Raw genomic sequence first — 19,644 nt, 5'->3', positions numbered from 1 at the left:
TGTGCGTCCCCCAGAGCCACCCAAAACTCTCCCCTGTCCCGCCTCACTCCAGCCATCACATGCAGCTAGGTCACACCTTTCTCTCTTGTGTTTTGTTTTTCTTTTTAACAAGGTGAAGGTAGGAGTTTGAAGTTTAGTCTCCCGTCCCTGCGGCGCCTCAAAATCCAGCGGAAATCTCTGCCCACCAGTGAGTTTGATGGAGTAGCCATTGACTATGGAAAGGTAACCGTAGCCTTTGTCTGATACCAGCCCACACCTCAGGCCAGGTCCCAGCGCTCCTCCTTGCTGTCCCCATCCCAGAACCCCTTGGCTGCTGTGGTTTGGGCCATCTCCTGTGGCAGGGCAGGGCACGGGGCAGTGCTGGCCCTGCTGGGCTTTGGCTGTGTGGGCTGCAGCTCCTCCCTGCTGCTCTGCACACCCCGCGGCTCGAGGGGGGAGTGGGACACGTGCCAAAGCTGGGAGGAAGCTCTGCCTCCATAGCCCGAGTTGTCCAGGCTGGTGGAGCTCCAGGGAGCTGTCCCCACCTCAAGGAGGGGACGTGCTGGCGGCTGTAGGAGTGTGGTGTGCTCTGAGCAAGGACTGGCAGGCTCATTTCCCCATGATTTCCTGGCAGCGAGCAGGCAGCACAGGCAGGTCCAGCTTCTCAGCCCTCCAGCAAAGATTGTACTTGCCATGATGGAAGGTGATGCTGTCACCAACCTTGAAAAGCTGTTGGTGGGGCTTGTTTAGAGATGGCTGTTCTTGGTGGCTTCCTGACAGTGCTCAGGGTAGCTCTAGTCAAAGTGTTGTTGTATTCTGAAATGCTGCAGCTCAAGACTGTGAGCAGGAGGCTTTTGCTCTGCTAAGGCATCCCCAGGTGGCAGGGTCAGGTGTATCCAGGCAGCCTGGATAAATCTGCTTCCCCAAATCATAGATATAACGAGATGGAAGGTGCCTGTCTTCTCAGAGGTTGTGCCTATGGTAGGTTGAAGATGTGTGCAGGGTTATCAGATGCTTTGGGGACATCATTCCCATAGGCACCAGCATTGCTAAAAGCTCCGGGTACCCCAAGGCAGGAGCTGCATGGGGCACTGCAGTGTGGAATGGAAATGGAATGCAGTGTGGAATGGGAAATGTGCATTGAGGACAGCCTGATGATGCATCATTTCGCTGGAGCTTGGTCAAGTGGCCACAGCCCAGAGATGCAGGGCCAGCAGCCAGCCTCTCCAGGCACCCCATCCTAAAAGCTGCCCTAAAGGGCCTTAGGGATGATGAGGAGTGCCACAGTTCCTCCTGTGGGTATTACTGGAGGCACACATTCTCATGGGTTTGTACTCCATGAGGTGGTTGCTTTGCACACCCCATTGCAGAAATTAAGGTCTGGAAACCCTTCAGGTCTCCCTGGAAAAACGTTTAGCCATGCTTTACCGTGGCTGTGGGAGAAGGAGGAGCAATACGGCCAAATTTGCAAACCCAGCAGCTCCTCCAGTGCTCCCTGGTGCAGAGCACATCCTCCCCAATGAACACCAGCACAGGGCCTGGGCACTGAGCCTCGGTGGTGGCCTGAGCTCCTGCAGCAGGGGAGGGAAGGGCAGCCCCAGGGGTGGCACACTCAGAGAAATGCATGGCACAGCAGGGACTGCAGGCAAGCCTGCCCTAGGTCTCTCCTCTTGCTCTCACCTGCTTCCACCTGTGCAGCATCGCCTCGCAAACCTCCCCGCGGCCTCTGGCGGGAGCTGGGAGCTGCCAAGTCCCCAGGGACTCGGTGGCCCCACTCCAAAGCAGGTCCTGGTCCAGCTGGAGATGACCTCAGGAGCTGCAGTGCTTCCCAGCCCTCTGCCTCTCCTCTTACCTACCCCGGCTCCCTCACCTTGCCCCACAGCACGCGGGGACTCCTTCTAATACAACGCTTTCTCCTGGCTGTCTTAAAGCCTGGTGGTGACTCCCTGATTTTGAGGGACTTGAAGACATCGCCCAAGGAAAACTGTATGCAGTCAGAGACCGAATCCCTCCTGGAAAAGGAGCGGAGGCCGAGCCTGGAGGCCGACCCCACCCTACAACACTCGTCCCCGAAACAAGAGCCTCCCGTGCTGGGCCCTCACCCCGCATGGGGTTTCTTTCGGTCTCGCCCCGGGGGCAGCTTCCACAGCCTCCGCAGGGTCTCCTCCTTGGACAACTTTGAGGCTGCGAGGTCTGAGTTCCAGAGAAAATTCAGGGAAAGGAGGGCAAACTCAGGTAGGGAAAACCCCGGAGCCGTCGGTTCTACTGCGGGAGTCAGGGTTCTGGCCACGGCCCCAGCACATCTCGGGGGGGAGGTCTCGCTCTCTTTTCCCTCTGCAAAGGGGAGATTACCCGGGTCTTCTCCCCAAAACTCGCTGGTCTCCATGTGATTCCCTGCTCAGGCAGGTCCTGCTCTGTAGGTAGAGCCATCCATGGTTTGTGTGTGAGGTGTGAGACCGTGTGAGGTTGCATTTGGCTGTCCCACACCAGGGGCATCCCGATGCCATCCCACCTTCCCTGGAGGGAGGGGAGGGCTCTGCAGGCATGTGCAGTGTGAGCTGTGTCCATGTGTTGGAGATGGGTGAGACACCGGCCAGGCCACTCTGAAGGGCTGGAGGGAACGATCCTTCATCATGCTATCCACATCCAGACCTCTGGTTCCCATGAGAGTGATGAGGACAAATCAGATGGAGGTCTAGAAAGAGAAGGCTCTCAGCTGGGGATAAGAGAGATCAATGTGTGGGATCTGGCTGCAAAAATGGGCTGGGGGTTCATGATCCTCCAATAGTCACAGGTTACAGACCCTCAGGAGGAGACACGATGTGGAGGGAGGGAAGGGAGAAGGGTGGCAGCAGGATGGCAACTGGGCACCTTCACAACCTCTTCAGACACCTCCTGCCCACACCACCACTTGGGTCAATGTCAGAATGCAAGGGTTAAAAGGGGTAAAAAATTGAAAATACAACCCTGCCCTGCCTGTAGGATTTGGAAAGGTTGGTACACACTGAGTACAGAGCCTAGGGACCTTCCTGGAGCTCTGGGTCTGGGTACAGGCTCTCACTCATGACAACACGTTGCCACAAGCCTGACCATGACACCTACACAGCTTCCTCCCTGCTCCTGCCCTGGGGTGACCCAGAGGCAGCTCCCCAGAGAGAAATATCAGGATCCACTACAGCTCTTCTTCCAGAGAAAGCTCTGACCTCCCTACCTGGAGGATACATCCAACTCCTGGTTCAGTTTGGCCAAAAACCAGCACAGCAGCTCAGGAGCTTTGTGAGGCAAAGGGTGGAGGAGAACGACCTCCTCCTGTCTGTTTTCATGCCAGTTTTGGCATCTCTCCCTGGTGAATCTCAGTGGGTTGTTCCCCAAGCCACTGCAGTCATCAGGGCTAGCAAAGGACGCTTGAGTGTCTCTGTGTTTTGGCAGCTCCTCTGAGCCTCCTGCAGGAGGTTTAGTGGTGAAAAAATGGGTGATGTGTAGGGAAAACAGCCCTCTCTCAGGCATCCCAGGCTGGGCATCCCACAGCTGAGCCAGCCTGAAGAAGCCAAGCCTTTATGGCTGAGATTTTGGCACATTTTGGTGGCACCTTGTGGTGGCCCCCAGCTCCTGGAGGTCCTGCAGGAGGTCAGGGCTCTGGGGATCTGCTCCTGCTCCCGCTGCCCTTCTCAGTGCTCCTCTCCCTCCTCTTCCAGAGGCCTCCCACGTCAAACCCAACCCCCCGAACTCCACGTCGGACTCAGACCTCATGAAGTACAGGACCATCAGCCAGATCCCCCAGTTCACGCTCAACTTCGTGGAGTTCAACCTGGAGAAGCACCGCTCGGGCTCCACCACGGAGATCGAGATAATCGCTCCCCACAAGGTGATGGAGCGCACCCAGAACGTCACCGAGAAGGTCACACAGGTATGGGGGCCCTGAAGTGCCACCAAGGCAGTGGTGGGGTCTGGTGGTGGTGTTTGTGGGTCTCCAGGACAGAGGAGAATCTTGACTCCATGTTTCAGAAGGCTGATTTATGATTTTATTACAAATAATTTATAATTATTTATAATTATATATATAACTATATATATAATATATATAATATATATTATATATTATATATATATAATATATATAATTTTATATCTATAATATATATACTTATAGGTATAATTATATATAATATATAATTATAAATAATTTATAATATATTTATTATATATTTTATATAACAAATATTAATCATTCATTATTATAATGATTTATAAAAATTTATAATATAAATAATTAATATAATATCATTAATTTATAATACAAATAATTTTAAGTAATTTATAATATATTTATTATATATTTTATATAATAAATATTAATAATTCATTATTATTTTATTATATTTAAATAAAATTATATATTAAAACTATACTAAAGAAAGAGAAAGGAGACATCAGAAGGCTAGCACAGAAAGGAATGGAATGAATAATAAAAATCTTGTGACTGACACAGCTGGACCTGTGATTGGTCACCAAGTAGAAACAATTCACTTGAGACCAATCAAAGATGCACCTGTTGGTAAGCAACCTCCAAACCACATTCCAAGCAAGCAGATAATTCCTGTTTACATTTTGTTCCTGAGGCCTCTCAGCTTCTCAGGAGAAAAATCCTAACAGAAGGATTTTTCAGAAAGTATGTCAGTGACAATGGGTTGCTGGTGTTGCTGCTGGGGGACAGTCACAAGCACTCTGGTGGCTTTGGGAGGAGAGAAGCAGAGAGGGCAGTGACACCTGGAGATTCCACCCCAGGAAATGCCAGTATCCCCATGTTTGGTCATGCCTTCCTCTGAATGGCTGAAATTCTCATTTTAGTCCCCTAACTGAGCATTTCTGGCAATTTGTGGCTGGGGAAACACCAGCATGAGCTGCTTGTGATGGTGGCCTTGAAGGGGACATGTGTTTGCATGTTTGTGTGTGCATGTGGCTTCTTTTGTGGGGGGATCTGGGCACTGTTCTGCCCCCCAGCGCTGGGAATGGAGCCCCTGGGGTGCCCGGCCACGGACCTGGCCTGGCGTCAGCACACCGAGGATCCCCTGGGAGACAGCAGGTGGCACTGCACTGTCACTGCAGGGGACACTTGCTGTCACCCAGAGGGACACGCATGGAGCAGTGCATCCCATGGGGAAATCAGCGTGCTGATGTATCCCACAATCCCGGGTAAGGAGCTCATCCAGCCGTGGGGAAACTGAGGCATGGAGAGCCTCAACGTACAAAATACATCTAAGGGCACCTCCCATTGGTGCCAGCAGCAGCCCAGGGCAAATTTAATGAAAATGCAGCCATTTGACCCCAGAAAAGCCTCCAGGCTTGGGGGTTTGCTCCATCAGAGTGGGGTGCTATGCAGGATTCTCCTTCTGTTTCAGTGCCAGCAAACCTTTAACTTCACAACCTCCATGCACAGGGGATGGGCTCCCCACTTCTCACATCATGGAACAGTTCTTAGGCTTGTTTTCCCCCTGGTCCCTCTAATCTGGGAGTGACTGCAGTGACCCAGGACTGGCCTCTGAGCTCCCCAGAGGGACAGTGAGCAGCCTCCATGCCCTGGTCCCATCACAAGGAGCACACCAGGAATGAATGGTGACACTGGGGTGGCTGTCACAGTGGGGTCAGTGGCTGGGTGTGGAGTGATGGGGTCAGAGCTGGTGGCTGCAGGGCCCTGCAGGGCAGCCCCCACTGTGGTCAATCTTCACTTTCAATCTCCAAGTGGGATGGGACGCGGTGGGACGGGACAGGATGGACCTCTTCTCCCTGCTGCATCTGCCCCTGCCTGTCCTCACCCCAGTGTCCCCCACACCTCCTGGCCAAGCCACAGCTCCCTGCTCCTGGCTGGTAAATAATTCATGGTGAGGCAGAGACAGCGGCGAGACGGCGACTAAAAATACCGGCGGGTGGGCAGGGAGTGGAGCCGGGCTCTTTGGGATGGTCTGGCCTGCACTGAGCTGGCACGGAGCTGCAATGGAGGCCCCACAGCCTCACAGGGCTCTGGAGCACAGCTGGAGGCACACGGGGATGCTGTGGGCTTGGGGTCAGCAGGACTGGAGCAGGAATGTGTCCCAATCCCCCCATCAGGGCAGGAGGGTGCTGGGGACAGGGATGGGGGGCTGAGCTGTGCCAGGGAGTGACACTGGGTCACTGCCAGCCTGCAGCCAGCACCATGGGCCTGATCCTGCCCAGCTACCCATGTCTGAGGCTCTCCTGGTGATTCTGGAGTGCCCCCACCTCAGGTCAGTCCCCTAATCTCCAGCACCAGGCAAGGGACACCGGGGGACAACTGGGAAGGTGATGGTGCCAGGGCACCATGGGGCATGAGCAATGGCCTGGGTTAGCCAGGGTCACAGGAGCCTCCTCCTTCTGTCACCCATACACACCCTGCTCCCTCCTCCTCCTCCTTCTCCCTTCTGCACTCCCTGACCCACTGCTAGCACCCAGCACCCCACCAGGACAAAGGGCACAAAGGGAACAGTGGCACTGCCACCTTCAGACTCCCAGGGCCACCCAGGCCACCCAAGGCTGACTTTCCCAATCCTCAGGGGCAGAGAGGACCAAGGCTGCAGCTGCTCCCTAGCTCTGTGTCGGTTTGGATGCTCTTCTGGGAGTTGTTTCTTTCCCCTTTTCTGCCTCAGATCTTTGGGGATGTGTTTTTTTATTCATTCCTGCCTGGAAAGCAAGAGTGCTTAAGCTGTTCTTGCTTCTGCAACAAGAGCTAGGTGCCAGGCACGAGGGGCAGGGCAGGTGCCCCAGCACAGGGAACAGTATTAGGTGTCCTGAATTCAGATCTGCCTCCAGCCAGGCAGAACTATCATCCAGCTGCTGAGGCTGGGAGCACTGCTGGTTTTCCCAGACACAAGCTGAAGGAGCCCATCCCAGCCCTTCCAGGTGCATCCTAGTTTTGAGATCAATCATTTTATCAGCATTGCCTCGTTCCCTTCCCCACCATCCCCACAGGAGCCGGTCCCCCAGCCCAGCTGGTGCCTCATTCCCCCCACAACGATTGCTCTTGGGTCACTTTTTCCAATCCCTCCCCTCTCCGTCCCCACCGACGTCGGCGGCTCCCGCTGCTCCATTGGCGCTGCCGTCCCCACGGGGCCCGGCATCGATCGCCTTTGATTAACGCGGGCCGGGCTCGCGGGTGCCCTTCGTGCCCATGCCTCCCACCCGCCTGGCCGAGTGCCTGCGAGCCTGCGTGGGCAATGCCCCGGCCCCGGCGCTGCGGCCGCCCTGCCGGACACTGCCCGGGCCCGGGGGGCTGGGGGCGCCCATGGTGGACACCCGGAGCTCGAGGGGCAGCTGCCGCCTGGGGCGCAGGGCCAGCTGCAGGCAGGTAGGAGCAGGGGACGGCCATGGGGAATGGGATCATCCAGTGTGCTGGGGCTCTGGGATGTGGGAGCGGCTGGGGCTGGTTGTGGGATGGGGCTACAGGGGTGGATCCGCTTTGGATCGCAGTGTGAGGAGCCCCTGGGAGACCCTTGAACAAGAAACCTTGATCCTTCCTGTCAGGAAGGAAGACAGATCTGCTCCTTCTTCCAGATCTCTTCCTCCTTCCAGATCCCTTCCTTCTTCCAGATCTATTCCTTCTTCCAGATCTGTTGCCCCAGCCACGGTGATGCTCATCACTGTTGCCTTGGGATGCTCCACTGTTGCCGTGGATCCCCCTTTCTCCTCTTTTCTCTTTCCTCCCTCCTCTCCTTTGCAGCCCATCAAGATGCTCCCTTTTAGCTGGGGGCTCAGCGCCAGGAGAGAGAATTGAGGTGCCCCTCACCCTGCTCTGCAACTGGCACTGGTCCCAGCACCACAGGGACACTGGGGGACAACAGAGCAGCAGGGGCAGGAAGGGGATGCAGCTGCCTCCAGCTCCAAATGAGCCCCTTCATGCCACCACCCCTCAGCACCCAAAGCAGGGCAGCCCCACCCCTCCCATACCCAGTGTCTTGTGTTGTGTCCCCACAGTGGCTTTAGAGCCACCAGCAGCTGGCATTGGTCCTGGAGGGGGAGCTGGGCCAGGCCTGGGTGTGTGGGGAGCTCACCAGGGCTGTGGAGTGTCCCCATGAAAGCAGCAAGCCTGGGGACACATGACAGCATGGGAGGATGCTCACAGGTGGCCCGAGCTATCCCTCTGCTTGGAGGACGAGTGTGCCAGGAGGACATCCAGGGGAAGATACTTGCTATGGCCAAGAAAGGCTTGCAGGATGCAGAATATGCTGTCACCTCGGGTGACACAGCCATGCGAGGGCATCTCCAAGCTGCCCATCCCATAGCCCTGCACCAGGGACACACAGCAGCTCCCAGGCAGGTGGCGCAGAGCTGAGGGCAGAAGGAGGCTCAGCAGCAGGCACTTTCCTCTCTGCTGGGTCAGAATGCCATAAAGCAGATAAGAAGCTGCCCCAAAGGTGCTGAGACCATCAAAGGCAGACAAGGACCTTGGTGTCAGCCACAGTGAAAACTGGACAAAAACATACGCAGCCAACAAGGGGAAAAAGCTGTAGGAAACCCTTGTGTGCTCCTCGATGCTCTACCAGCACATGGAAGTCCCTTGCCTGGTTCTGGGCATTATCCAGCCTCTCTCCTGGCTTCCCATCCTCCTAACACCCCTCTCCTGGCAGGTGCTGTCCCTGGGCGCTGACGTCCTGCCCGAGTACAAGCTGCAGGCGCCGCGCATCCACCGATGGACCATCCTGCACTACAGCCCCTTCAAGGCCGTGTGGGACTGGCTCATCCTCCTGCTGGTCATCTACACAGCCGTCTTCACTCCCTACTCGGCCGCCTTCCTGCTCAACGAGGAGCAGGTGGAGGAGAAGCGCTGGGACTGCAGCTACTCCTGCGACCCGCTCAACATCATTGACCTCATCGTGGACATCATGTTCATCGTGGACATTGTCATCAACTTCCGCACCACCTACGTCAACATCAACGACGAGGTGGTGAGCCACCCCGGCAAGATCGCCATCCATTACTTCAAGGGGTGGTTCCTCATCGACATGGTGGCTGCCATCCCCTTCGACCTGCTCATCTTCCGCTCCGGCTCTGATGAGGTAAGAGCAGGGTCCATCAGGACAGGAGGGGATGTGTGAATGGGCAGGGAGAGATGTATGAGAAAGAAGGAAAGGGATGTGGGCGGTTTGATGTAAGTGGTGGATGGCTATATCCATGGGGAGAGGGGTTGTTGGTCACAGGGTGGAGAAGGGTGTTTAAAAATCTTTACAGATTTTTAAGCAGCTGGGACCTGAGATTTCATTTTTTAGGGTCAGGCAGTCCCTACTCTATGTGCTCAGAGTGGATCCGCTCCCCTTGTTAAGGCTGACCCAGCAGAGCAGGCTGGGGGCTCAGTTTAAGGGCTGACCCCACCCTCCAATGTGGGTGAATTTGGGGGTGCATTGCCAGGTAAACTCAAAATGTTGGCAGAGGGATAACCCTGTAGTTACTGTACTGCCCAGAGGCTCCACATCTGGGAGTGAAAGGCAGCACTTGTGGGAGCAATGGCTGGCAAGGAGAGAACCCATCAGGAAACACAGGCTTGGCCTTGGCTCTTCTCACTTGTTCACCTCTAATCCCAGAGCTTGTTGCCTTTATGATCAGCAGAGGCAAACTGCCCTTCCTGTGCTGTGACTCATCTGACCCAGTTCAGAGGTCACCTCCAGGACAAGGTGATTCACACTCTAGAAATGCATTTTTATCCTTCAAAGGAAGCACGGCTCAGCTGGGAACGTGCCTTTGGAACATGCCATATTTATCCTTTGCTGGTCCCTGAGGTGTCTCACCTCTCCCCTGCAGACCACCACCCTCATTGGCCTCCTGAAGACGGCCCGGCTGCTGCGGCTGGTGCGGGTGGCGCGGAAGCTGGACCGCTACTCGGAGTACGGGGCAGCCGTGCTCTTCCTGCTCATGTGCACCTTCGCCCTCATCGCCCACTGGCTGGCCTGCATCTGGTATGCCATTGGCAACGTGGAGAGGCCCTACATGGAGCACAAGATCGGCTGGCTGGACAACCTGGGCGACCAGATCGGCAAGCGCTACAACGACAGCGACCTCTCCTCTGGCCCATCCATCAAGGATAAATATGTCACTGCCCTCTACTTCACCTTCAGCAGCCTCACCAGCGTGGGCTTTGGCAATGTCTCGCCCAACACCAACTCCGAGAAGATCTTCTCCATCTGTGTCATGCTCATTGGCTGTGAGTGCCTGCGCATGTCCCGCTGTTCCCATCCCTGCTTTGGAGGTTGGAGCATCTCCCCCTGCCTGTACCTCTTCCGCACAGACAAACGGATGGGGGGATAGAAATACATGTTTTCAGGTCCTGGTAGATATGGGTTTTGGGGAATCTGCTGGTTCCAGGCCTCGTGTAGCTGGACATGCAGCGTGCCATGTCCCGCTGAGCCCTGTCCTCTCGTTTCAGCTCTGATGTACGCCAGTATCTTCGGCAACGTCTCAGCCATCATCCAGCGCCTCTACTCAGGCACGGCACGCTACCACACGCAGATGCTGCGGGTCAAGGAGTTCATCCGCTTCCACCAGATCCCCAACCCCCTGCGCCAGCGCCTGGAGGAGTATTTCCAGCACGCCTGGTCCTACACCAACGGCATCGACATGAACGCGGTGAGTACGGGCAGGCAGGCCCTGTGTCCTCTCAGAACCTTGTCCTGAACAACACAGCATCTAGATCTGGGTCTAGCCAAAGATTTCCATGCTTTTGATCAGGATAGGGGCAGGAGACTTGGGAGGCTGGAGACAGACTTTATCCATACACCTCCTGCATTTCCACCTCCTGCATCCCCCTTTCTCCTTCTCTCCTTTTTCTGCCCGTTCCTTTACATCCACCCAGAGGTTTTCCAGGATCATGAGCACTTTTCTTGGCCAGAGAGCAGGTTTGGGGGGGAGCTCAGAGTCCCTCTTGGCACTGAGCACTTTCAGGCTGGTGTCTGTTGGTGTCACAGGAGCAGAGCAGGTATCGATCCAGCTCCTCTCCACACCACCGGTTGCTAAGCAAAGTGCATCCTGCTCTCGCAGCAGGGAAAGGAGGGCATTTAAATAAACCTCGATCCATTTTAATTAGAGCCCAGAGAGGCAGCTGTTTGTTAGCAAAGGGGGATCAATGGCGGAGCTGTGCTGGAGAGGCGCCGTGTCTCCGAGCCGGCAGCGCCGGGGCTCCGTGGGGATGAGGATTCGGCTTGGCTGAGGTGTTCTGGGCTGGGGACTGCACTCACAGCCCTGGGATTCAGTGCACAGACATGATGGCTTGGCCAGCAGCAAGGCAGAGGAATGAGAAAGGATAAGCCAAGGAGAGACATGAGGCTTCATATTCCCGGACTCTTAGCCCTGGGGAGGTTATCAGCCCACTCATTCCCTGCTAATGCTCCTTCTTTTCCTTAAGATTTGATCCTGAGCAGCATCAGGACACAGATTTGTATGAATTCAGCATCTCCCTCTAAAGTTGCTGCTGCCACATGAAACAACTGGGCGGCATCTGGGGGTTTGCTGCTGGGAGAGCTTTGGGTTAAACCTCTGAGGTGGAGGGGACACCCTGGGCAGGACATCAGTGGCAATAACGAGACGCAGTGCCACCCTACCCAAGCACAGGTGCTCTTGGATTAGTACAAACCCAGGTCACAAATCCCCAGGGAGAGCTGAGCTTGCAGCTCAGCCATGCCGCTGCTCACACCAATTCCTGCTGGCCGCTACAGAGACACGGCGTGATCTCATCAATCACCCCACAGCCTGATCAATTCGTCCACCCCTGATTTCCCAATAGGGAAACACTTCTGCTAGCATGGGAGATCGAGCTGAAGCCAGGAACAGGTCGTGCTCACCAGCCCCAGCATGGCTGTTCCAGATTTGGCCACCAGCGGGATGTGAGCAAAGAGGACAGCAAGGAGGACCCCAGGGCCATATGCTGCTCTCCAAAAAAAACCCAAACCCAGGTGGTTTTCACCTTGCCACTGTGAGTCATTGGTGGCAGCAGCTTTCTCCATATTGTGAGTTTTACCTTGATGTCACCTTCAGATTCAGCTTTTGTTCAACATGAGGTATTTGCACAGGTATATTTAGCTGTCAGTGCACACAACTGTCCTGTGCTGCTGTTTCTTGGCATTCAGGCAGGTGCTGTTTAATTAAGGTTTTTGTGCTCTTTGTGCCAGTTTCTGCTCTCATTCATCCAAGATTAGTGGGTGTAAAGATGAAAAAGGGGATATGCCACCAGTGGGTATAAATAGATTGAGCTGGTTACTTTTAATTATTGCTTGGGAGTGCTGTTGTCCCCAGCCACAAGCAGTAAAAGCCAGCGACAGACAGGGATCCACTAAGGGAAGATCAAAAGATGATGGAAATCACGGAATCACAGAATGGTTTAAGGTTGGAAGGGACCTCAAAGCTCAAACTGTTCCACTCCCTGCTATGAGCAAGAACACCTTCCACTAGACCAGGCTGTTCCAAGCCCCATCAGTCTGGCCTTGAACACTTCCAGGGATGGGAAATGTCTCCACCTTTGGCTTTTCCACAGTCTCCCTGTTTGGCCCCATTGTTTTATGCCGAGTGCCACACAGCCTCTCAGCTCTGTCACAGCGCTCCCTCCCAGGGACAGTGGCGTGATGACATCTCCTCCTGGCTCTCCACAGGTGCTGAAGGGCTTCCCTGACTGCCTGCAGGCCGACATCTGCCTGCACCTGAACCGCACGCTGCTGCAGAACTGCAAAGCGTTCCGGGGCGCCAGCAAGGGCTGCCTGCGCGCCCTGGCCATGAAGTTCAAGACCACTCATGCCCCTCCTGGAGACACCCTGGTGCACTACGGAGATGTGCTCACCACCCTCTACTTCATCTCCCGCGGCTCCATTGAGATCCTCAGGGAAGACATTGTGGTGGCCATCTTAGGTGAAAAAGTTCTTCCTTCTGCGAGGGGCGATGGGCGAGGGGCAAAGGGTGGTGAGCAGTGAGCAGTGGAGGAAGGGTGGCAGCTGAGGGTAAAGAACTTCCCCACATACTGGTTCCTCAGCATCTGGTGGGTCCCCACACCAGTGGACAGGGCAAGGAAGATCCCTGAGAGATGCCAGAGGGAAGGTGCAAAGGAATGAGGAGAGCAGAGCATGGCTCAGCAGTCTCCAGCCATCACTGATGATCCCCTGCTCTGTCTTGGTGTCACCATCACTGGTGGCTTTCACAGTGTCATCCCCAACACACACAGTCAGGGTTGGGGTTGCTGGGCATCCCCTTGTTCACAAGCCCCAAAATAAAGGGTGCTGGACCAGAATAGCTGAAGGAGCGATGGGTGCCCATGCCTCCATAATGAGCTGTCTCTTGGCACAGGGAAGAACGACATCTTTGGGGAGCCCATCAGCCTCTACGCCCGCCCAGGGAAGTCCAACGCCGACGTGAGGGCCCTGACCTACTGTGACCTGCACAAGATCCAGCGTGAGGACCTGCTGGAGGTCTTGGACATGTACCCAGCCTTCTCTGACAACTTCTGGAGCAACCTAGAGATCACCTTCAACCTGCGAGATGTGAGTGCCAGGGCTGTCCCGGGGAGTAAATGCAGCCAGTGCTTAAATTTGGCAAGTGGGAGGGCTGAAACAAGGATGTCAGGAGGTGCAACAGCCACATTTCCCACGGCATTCTCCAGGGAGTTCTGATTCCCCCACAGCAGGACATTTCTACTTTTACAGTGTGTGACTGAACTTTGTCCTTTCCTGACTTTTTTTTCAGACACCTGAAATATAGCCAAGAAAGTAAAATTCCCTCCATGTCCTGTCCCGCTCTGGGATGTCCTGCCACTTGTCAGGGTGCTCCTTCCCTCCCCATGGCCCTGACACATTTACCTCAGTCTCAGAGCAGCAAGGACAGCTTCAGGATAATCTGAAACCAGTCCAGGAGGCACGGGGTGGGACAGGGCAGTGGTGAAGATACAGAGGTAGCTTCACCTTCAGAGGATTTGGCAAGGACTGTAGCCCCCGTGGCACACATGGATGGGACAGGACAGCCTTTCCCTGATGAGCAGCCCCTCTCGTTCCTCAGGCAGACAGCGTTCCCCGCTCACCCCTCAGCGAGGAGTACGACTGCACCTACCGCCGGGCTCGCCGCCGCAAGCACTCCCCGTGCCAGCCCCACAAGCCTGGTGAGTGCCCCTGGGCTGCCAGGGTGGGACAATGCCATCAGTATCCATCACTGCCCTGCCAGCCCCACAAGCCTGGTGAGTGCCCCTGGCTGCCAGGGTGGGACAATGGGGTCAGGATCACTGCCCTGCCAGCCCCACAAGCCTGGTGAGTGCCCCTGGGCTGCCAAGGTGGGACAATACCATCAGTATCCATCACTGGTGAGTGCCCCTGGCTGCCAGGGTGGGACAGTGGGGTCAGTATCCATCACTGCCCTGCCAGCCCCACAAGTCTGGTGAGTGACCCTGGCTGGCAGGGTGTGACAGTGGGGTCAGCATCACTGCCCTGCCAGCCCCACAAGCCTGGTGAGTGCCCCTGTGCAGGCAGAGCCCACCTGCAGAGTGGGAAAGTGCCATCAGTATCCATTACTACCTGAGCAGGTGCCCCAAAGCAGAGGTTGCTGGCGTGTCAGTCCCTGCAAACCACCCTGCAGGCACCCAAGCTGCCTCCCCTCCCTCCCCTTGGGGTGCCCCAGCCCTACAGGCATCCTCAGGGAATGGGGGGCTGTTTTTTTCACGTGTGGTACTCCCCAAAGTGACGTGCTGTGCTGTCCCACAGACCCAGACACGGGCATCTCTGACCCAGAGCAGTATCACACCTACTCCGAGCTCACCAACCCGCAGGAGCCGCTGAGTAAGGAGCAGTGGGACGACCTGGGCAGCAGCACCTCTCCCTGCTCCCAGGCCAGCGATGATGAGGCCAAGACTGGCAGCCCTGTGAAAGCTGAGCCCTTCCCCACACCCAAAAAGGATGACTTGGCTCTGCCCTCGCTCAGCCTCATCACCAGCAGCGCCGGCAGCACGGAGGTTGGCAAGCAGGCAGCAGAGAGCAGCCAGTCCTACACAGGTACCCAGGGCTGGCAGGAGGGTGGGGAGACATGCTTGGGTGTGGTGGCCTTGGCTTGGAGCAGGGATGTGCGTTTGAGGGGAGCCACACTCCAAGGCCAAGGGTCTTGGCTGCTTTTTGTCCCCAGCTGGATCTGCTGTGTCTCTCCTGTGCCACTCCATGTGGTGGTGGCTGTCTATGTATGTGGGTGATGGCTCTCCATGTGTGTACATGATGCCTTTCCATGTGTGTGGGTGATGGCTCTCCATGTGTGTGGGTGGTGGCTCTCCATGTGTGTACATGATGCCTTTCCATGTGTGTTGGTGATGGCTCTCCATGTGTGTGGGTAGTGGCTCTCCATGTGTGTTGGGGATAACTTTCCATGATGTCAGTGGTGGCTCCACGTGTATGTTGGTGATGGCTCTCTGTGTGTGTGGGTGGTGGCTCTCCATATGTGTTGGTGATGGCTCTCCATGTGTGTCGGTCATGGCTCTCCATGTATGTAGGGGTGGTGGCTTCCATGTGTATTGGGGATAGCCCTCCATGATGTCAGTGGTGGCTCCACATCTATGTTGGTGATGGCTCTCCATGTGTGCTGGTGAGAGCTCTCCATGTGTGTTGGTCATGGCTCTCCATGTATGTGGGCAAGAGCTCTCCATGATGTCAGTGGTGGCTCCACGTTGTATGTTGGAGATGGCTCTCCATTTGTGTCAGGGTGGTGGCCCTCCATGTGTGTGAGTGATGGCTCTCCATGTGAGTGTGGTGGCTTTCCATGTATGTAGATGATGGCTCTCCATGTGTGTTGGTCATGGCTCTCCATGTATGTAAGGGTGGTGGCTTCCATGTGTGTTGGGGATGGCTCTCCATGATGCCAGTGGTGGCTCCACACTGTATGGTGGAGATGGCTCTCCATGTGTGTCAGCTGACAGAATCCAAAGCATCTCCAGTGGGGCTGGAGGATGCAAGACAAGATGCTGAGATGTCTCCTCTCCTTCCAGCCACTCCCCTGGACATTCCCAACATGTTCAGCTTCTGGGAGGACCGGCAGGCCGCCCACCCTGCAGAGCCCCTGCAGCACATCTCGCTGGTGCACAGCTCGCGGGACGTGCCCCTGCACGGCGACTGCAGGCCCGGGCACATCGAGTCCAGGCTGGAGCTCCTGCAGGCCCAGCTCAGCAGGTGGGCAGGGGTGGAGAGGACCTGGGGGACTCTGGGGCATCACCTTCTGCTTTCTAGAGGTGGCTGCAGTGGGACACTGCATTCCTGGGGAGGGTGAGAGCGCTTTGCAAATGCAGCGCCTTCTCAAAGGGCAACTCCTGACCCTGACTGCAGCCCAGCCCCTCATCTGGGACCTGCCACCACCCTTGGCATCTGTCACCACCCCAGAACCTCCCTGACACTTTGGGTTCTGCTGCCCTTGTTGAGCTCATTTCACCACACACTTGTGTTTGGGTGTCTCTCCAGTGCACCATCCTAGGATCTGCCCACTCTGTCAGTGATGCTGTGACTGTGTCCTGCAAGTGGGGCTGTGCCCACTCCTGCCAGAGTTGTTCACTTTAAGGACAAGGCAGAAAGAAGAGATTTCTACTTTTCTGTTTTCTTCTGTTCCTGAGTTAAAAGTGGTTGGCACTAACCTGCCTTGCTCCATCTGTCAGCACAGGCATCTGGCCTGGAGAATTGATCCAGATTAAAACTAACCATTGCGATTTTTTCCCCCCTCCAGGGTAATTTTAGCTTTTTTCAAATCCCCGCTCCAGATCCCAGTTTGGCTCCACATAAAATTGGGCAGAGGATGATTGAGTGTGGCAGGAGAGAGATGGCAGGATTGATCTCTCTCTGGCAGCGCTGGTTTGAAGCTCTCTAAAAACCTCAACAAGCAGCAGGCAAAGCATCACTGCCCTGGGGTGGCGGGGTTGGCACCTCCTCCCAGTGCAGGATGCAAAAGGGTTCTCTGGCTGCTCTGTCCCCAGGCTGGAGTCCAGGATGTCGTCAGACATTCATGTAATCCTGCAGCTCCTGCAGCGCCAGCTGTCCCAAGTGCCGCCCGCCTACAGCCCCATCTCGCCCAGCTCCCAGAGCCTGGCCATGTACGGCATCGTCCCGCGGAGCCTGGAGCCGCTCGCCCCCTGTGCAACGCTGCAGGACCAGGAGCTGCCCACCCAGGAGCAGGTAAGGGCACCCCAGCTGGCTCAGCACCCAGTGGGTCCTTCTGCCCACCCAGGAGCAGGTAAGGGCACCCCAGCTGGCTCAGCACCCACCAGGTCCTTCTGCCCACCCAGGAGCAGGTAAGGGCACCCCAGCTGGCTCAGCACCCACCAGGTCCTTCTGCCCACCCAGGAGCAGGTAAGGGCAACCCAGCTGGCTCAGCACCCACCAGGTCCTTCTGCCCACCCAAGAGCAGGTAAGGGCACCCCAGCTGGCTCAGCACCCACCAGGTCCTTCTGCCCACCCAGGAGCAGGTAAGGGCACCCCAGCTGGCTCAGCACCCACCAGGTCCTTCTGCCCACCCAGGAGCAGGTAAGGGCAACCCAGCTGGCTCAGCACCCACCAGGTCCTTCTGCCCACCCAAGAGCAGGTAAGGGCACCCCAGCTGGCTCAGCACCCACCAGGTCCTTCTGCCCACCCAAGAGCAGGTAAGGGCACCCCTGATGGCTCAGCACCCACCAGATCCTTCTGCCCACCCAGGAGCAGGTAAGGGCACCCCTGATAGCTCAGCACCCAATGGGTCCTTCTGCCCACCCAGGAACAGGTAAGGGCACCCCTGATGGCTCAGCACCCACCAGGGTCCTTCTGCCCACCCAGGAGCAGGTAAGGGCACCCCTGATGGCTCAGCACCCACCAGGGTCCTTCTGCCCCAATCCCGAGTTCTCTCCAGGCAAGGCACAGACTTGCACACTCATGGGGCCCAGCAAAGCCACAGGGTCTTGACTTGGGAGAAGATCTGCCCAGTGCATCTCTGGTTTTGGGGCACAGCTGCCATCCCCAATGCCGCCAGGTTGTCCCATCAGTAGGGAAGAAAGTGGGTTCCTCTGCTCTGAGGCTCCCCCATGTGAAAAATAACATTTTGGGACTGGAGCCTGATGAGGAAAGAGTGTGGCTACTTTATTTTGCTTTTACCATCTCTCATACAATTCCTCGTTTCCCACCAGAGCCCGAGCTACACAGAGGTAGAAAAGTTCCACTTGAAATCCAGGGACTCCTTGTCAAGCGGGATGCAGCTGTCTGCGTCATCCGACAAAACCCTGACCGTCTACTCCGAGCAGGAGCACCGCTCGCCACCTCTGCCCAGCCCAGAGCCTCCCCACCAAAGGGCACCAAGCACCCAGGGACTCTCGCGGGGCTCTCGTTTCCCTTCCCTCCCCGAGCACTTGGAGGCATCTTCCGAGCACCAGGACATTCAGAGACACCTCTCCGACCCCGTGCTTCCTGCAAGTTAGAGACGTGGGGGCCAGTCAAGAAGAACCTCAACTGCAAGCCCGGCCAGTTGATGTTGATTTTGACTGCAAGGGTAAGACATTGGACAATGCCATTGGCTCAGGGGTATAATTTGTAGCTGTCTTCTGCCACCGTGACGGGAAGGGTAGAGTGGCTGGCTTCCGAGATCAACGTTTTCCAGCGGTTCCCATAGAGTAGATTTCATTTGCACATTAGAGAGAACCTAGAACAGTTCTTACAGCCACCACCGAGCTGGTTAGGCCGCGTGGTTCCCACCGCCTCCTCCTTGCCAAGGCTTCTTCTCGAGAAGGGCACAAGCCAAGCGAGCCACAGCAGCCACAGGAGAGCAAATCCAGGGCTCTGCAAGGCTGCTGTGCTGGAAACCTCTGGAGCAGGGAGCACTGACAGGGACCCTTAAAGAAGGGTGGTCACCAGGGGAGGAGTGTGAGATCTCCACGGTGTGGCCCAGGGCAAACTGCAGGTGGCAAGCCCAGGACAAGGACAGAGGACAGAAGCTTGTCCTACTTGATTGCCACTGAGAAGTGAAGGGCCAGCAGCCCGTGCCACCTCAGCCTGCTTCAGCACGAGTCCCAGAGCACTGACTTCTCCAGCGAGGCTGATCACACCTTGCAAACCCCAACACGCATCCCACGGCTCCCCGGGTAAATCCAGCTCGTCACCGGACTGGGCATAAAGCACAAAATTCAAAAGCACAATCCCAGAAAGCTGAAAAGCCCCGTATCCAGTCCTCAATCCCAGGCTCTCTCTTTTGATAAGGGTTCCATAGGTGCTTCCCCCTGCCCACCCTTCTCTCCGCAGAGGCCGTAGGAGATGCCCACGTAGCGCTGCCGCCTCGCCGCTCGCTCGGGTAGATGCTGTGATAGTCCTAGGCCGCCAGCTCAACTAATGTATCGAGCTCCCTCCGAGAGTAGTCAAACTGTGAGCAGCTCTTTCTCCGGAGTTTTAGTGTACACTTTGCTAATAAAGATGTTTTTGGCACCTAATGTGAATTACGGCTGTGTTGGTTGGGAGCATCCATGAATTCATCCCAGGTATCTTGGCCCCAAAAAGGTCAAGCCCAGGTTACTTCATGCAAGGAGTGTGGGGCTGGCAGAGCAGACCTGCAGTCAGGTCAAATAAACACCATAAGTAACCTCTCGTTAATTAGAAATAAGCCCGGGCCCGTCCGCCGCTCGGCCGAGGCGGGATTCGAACTCGTGGCCCACTCGAGCGCCTG

General features: G+C 56.1%; 1 protein-coding gene across 3 annotated transcripts in view; it reads left to right on the top strand.

Moving 5' to 3' along the window:
• Positions 1-19,419, top strand: part of KCNH6 (potassium voltage-gated channel subfamily H member 6) — a 33,749-nt gene extending 14,330 nt beyond the window's left edge. Inside the window, exons 4-16 of one of the 3 annotated variants that reach the window (XM_074557949.1) lie at positions 113-222; positions 1,911-2,214; positions 3,675-3,886; positions 8,616-9,044; positions 9,784-10,183; positions 10,406-10,605; positions 12,621-12,873; positions 13,306-13,499; positions 14,011-14,110; positions 14,706-14,993; positions 15,971-16,151; positions 16,943-17,141; positions 18,122-19,419. In XM_074557949.1, coding sequence (XP_074414050.1) covers positions 113-222; positions 1,911-2,214; positions 3,675-3,886; positions 8,616-9,044; positions 9,784-10,183; positions 10,406-10,605; positions 12,621-12,873; positions 13,306-13,499; positions 14,011-14,110; positions 14,706-14,993; positions 15,971-16,151; positions 16,943-17,141; positions 18,122-18,409 — 3,158 coding nt within the window. In that variant the 3' untranslated portion in view covers positions 18,410-19,419. The remainder of the gene's footprint in view (positions 1-112; positions 223-1,910; positions 2,215-3,674; positions 3,887-8,615; positions 9,045-9,783; positions 10,184-10,405; positions 10,606-12,620; positions 12,874-13,305; positions 13,500-14,010; positions 14,111-14,705; positions 14,994-15,970; positions 16,152-16,942; positions 17,142-18,121) is intronic. The other 2 variants (XM_074557950.1, XM_074557951.1) reach the window with 2 other exon arrangements.
• The last annotated feature ends 225 nt before the right edge of the window (positions 19,420-19,644 follow it).

Source organism: Zonotrichia albicollis, chromosome 23, assembly GCF_047830755.1.
Source record: "Zonotrichia albicollis isolate bZonAlb1 chromosome 23, bZonAlb1.hap1, whole genome shotgun sequence".
In the NCBI taxonomy this organism is placed as follows: Eukaryota; Metazoa; Chordata; class Aves; order Passeriformes; family Passerellidae; genus Zonotrichia; species Zonotrichia albicollis.
This window is presented reverse-complemented; position numbering and strand designations above follow the sequence as displayed.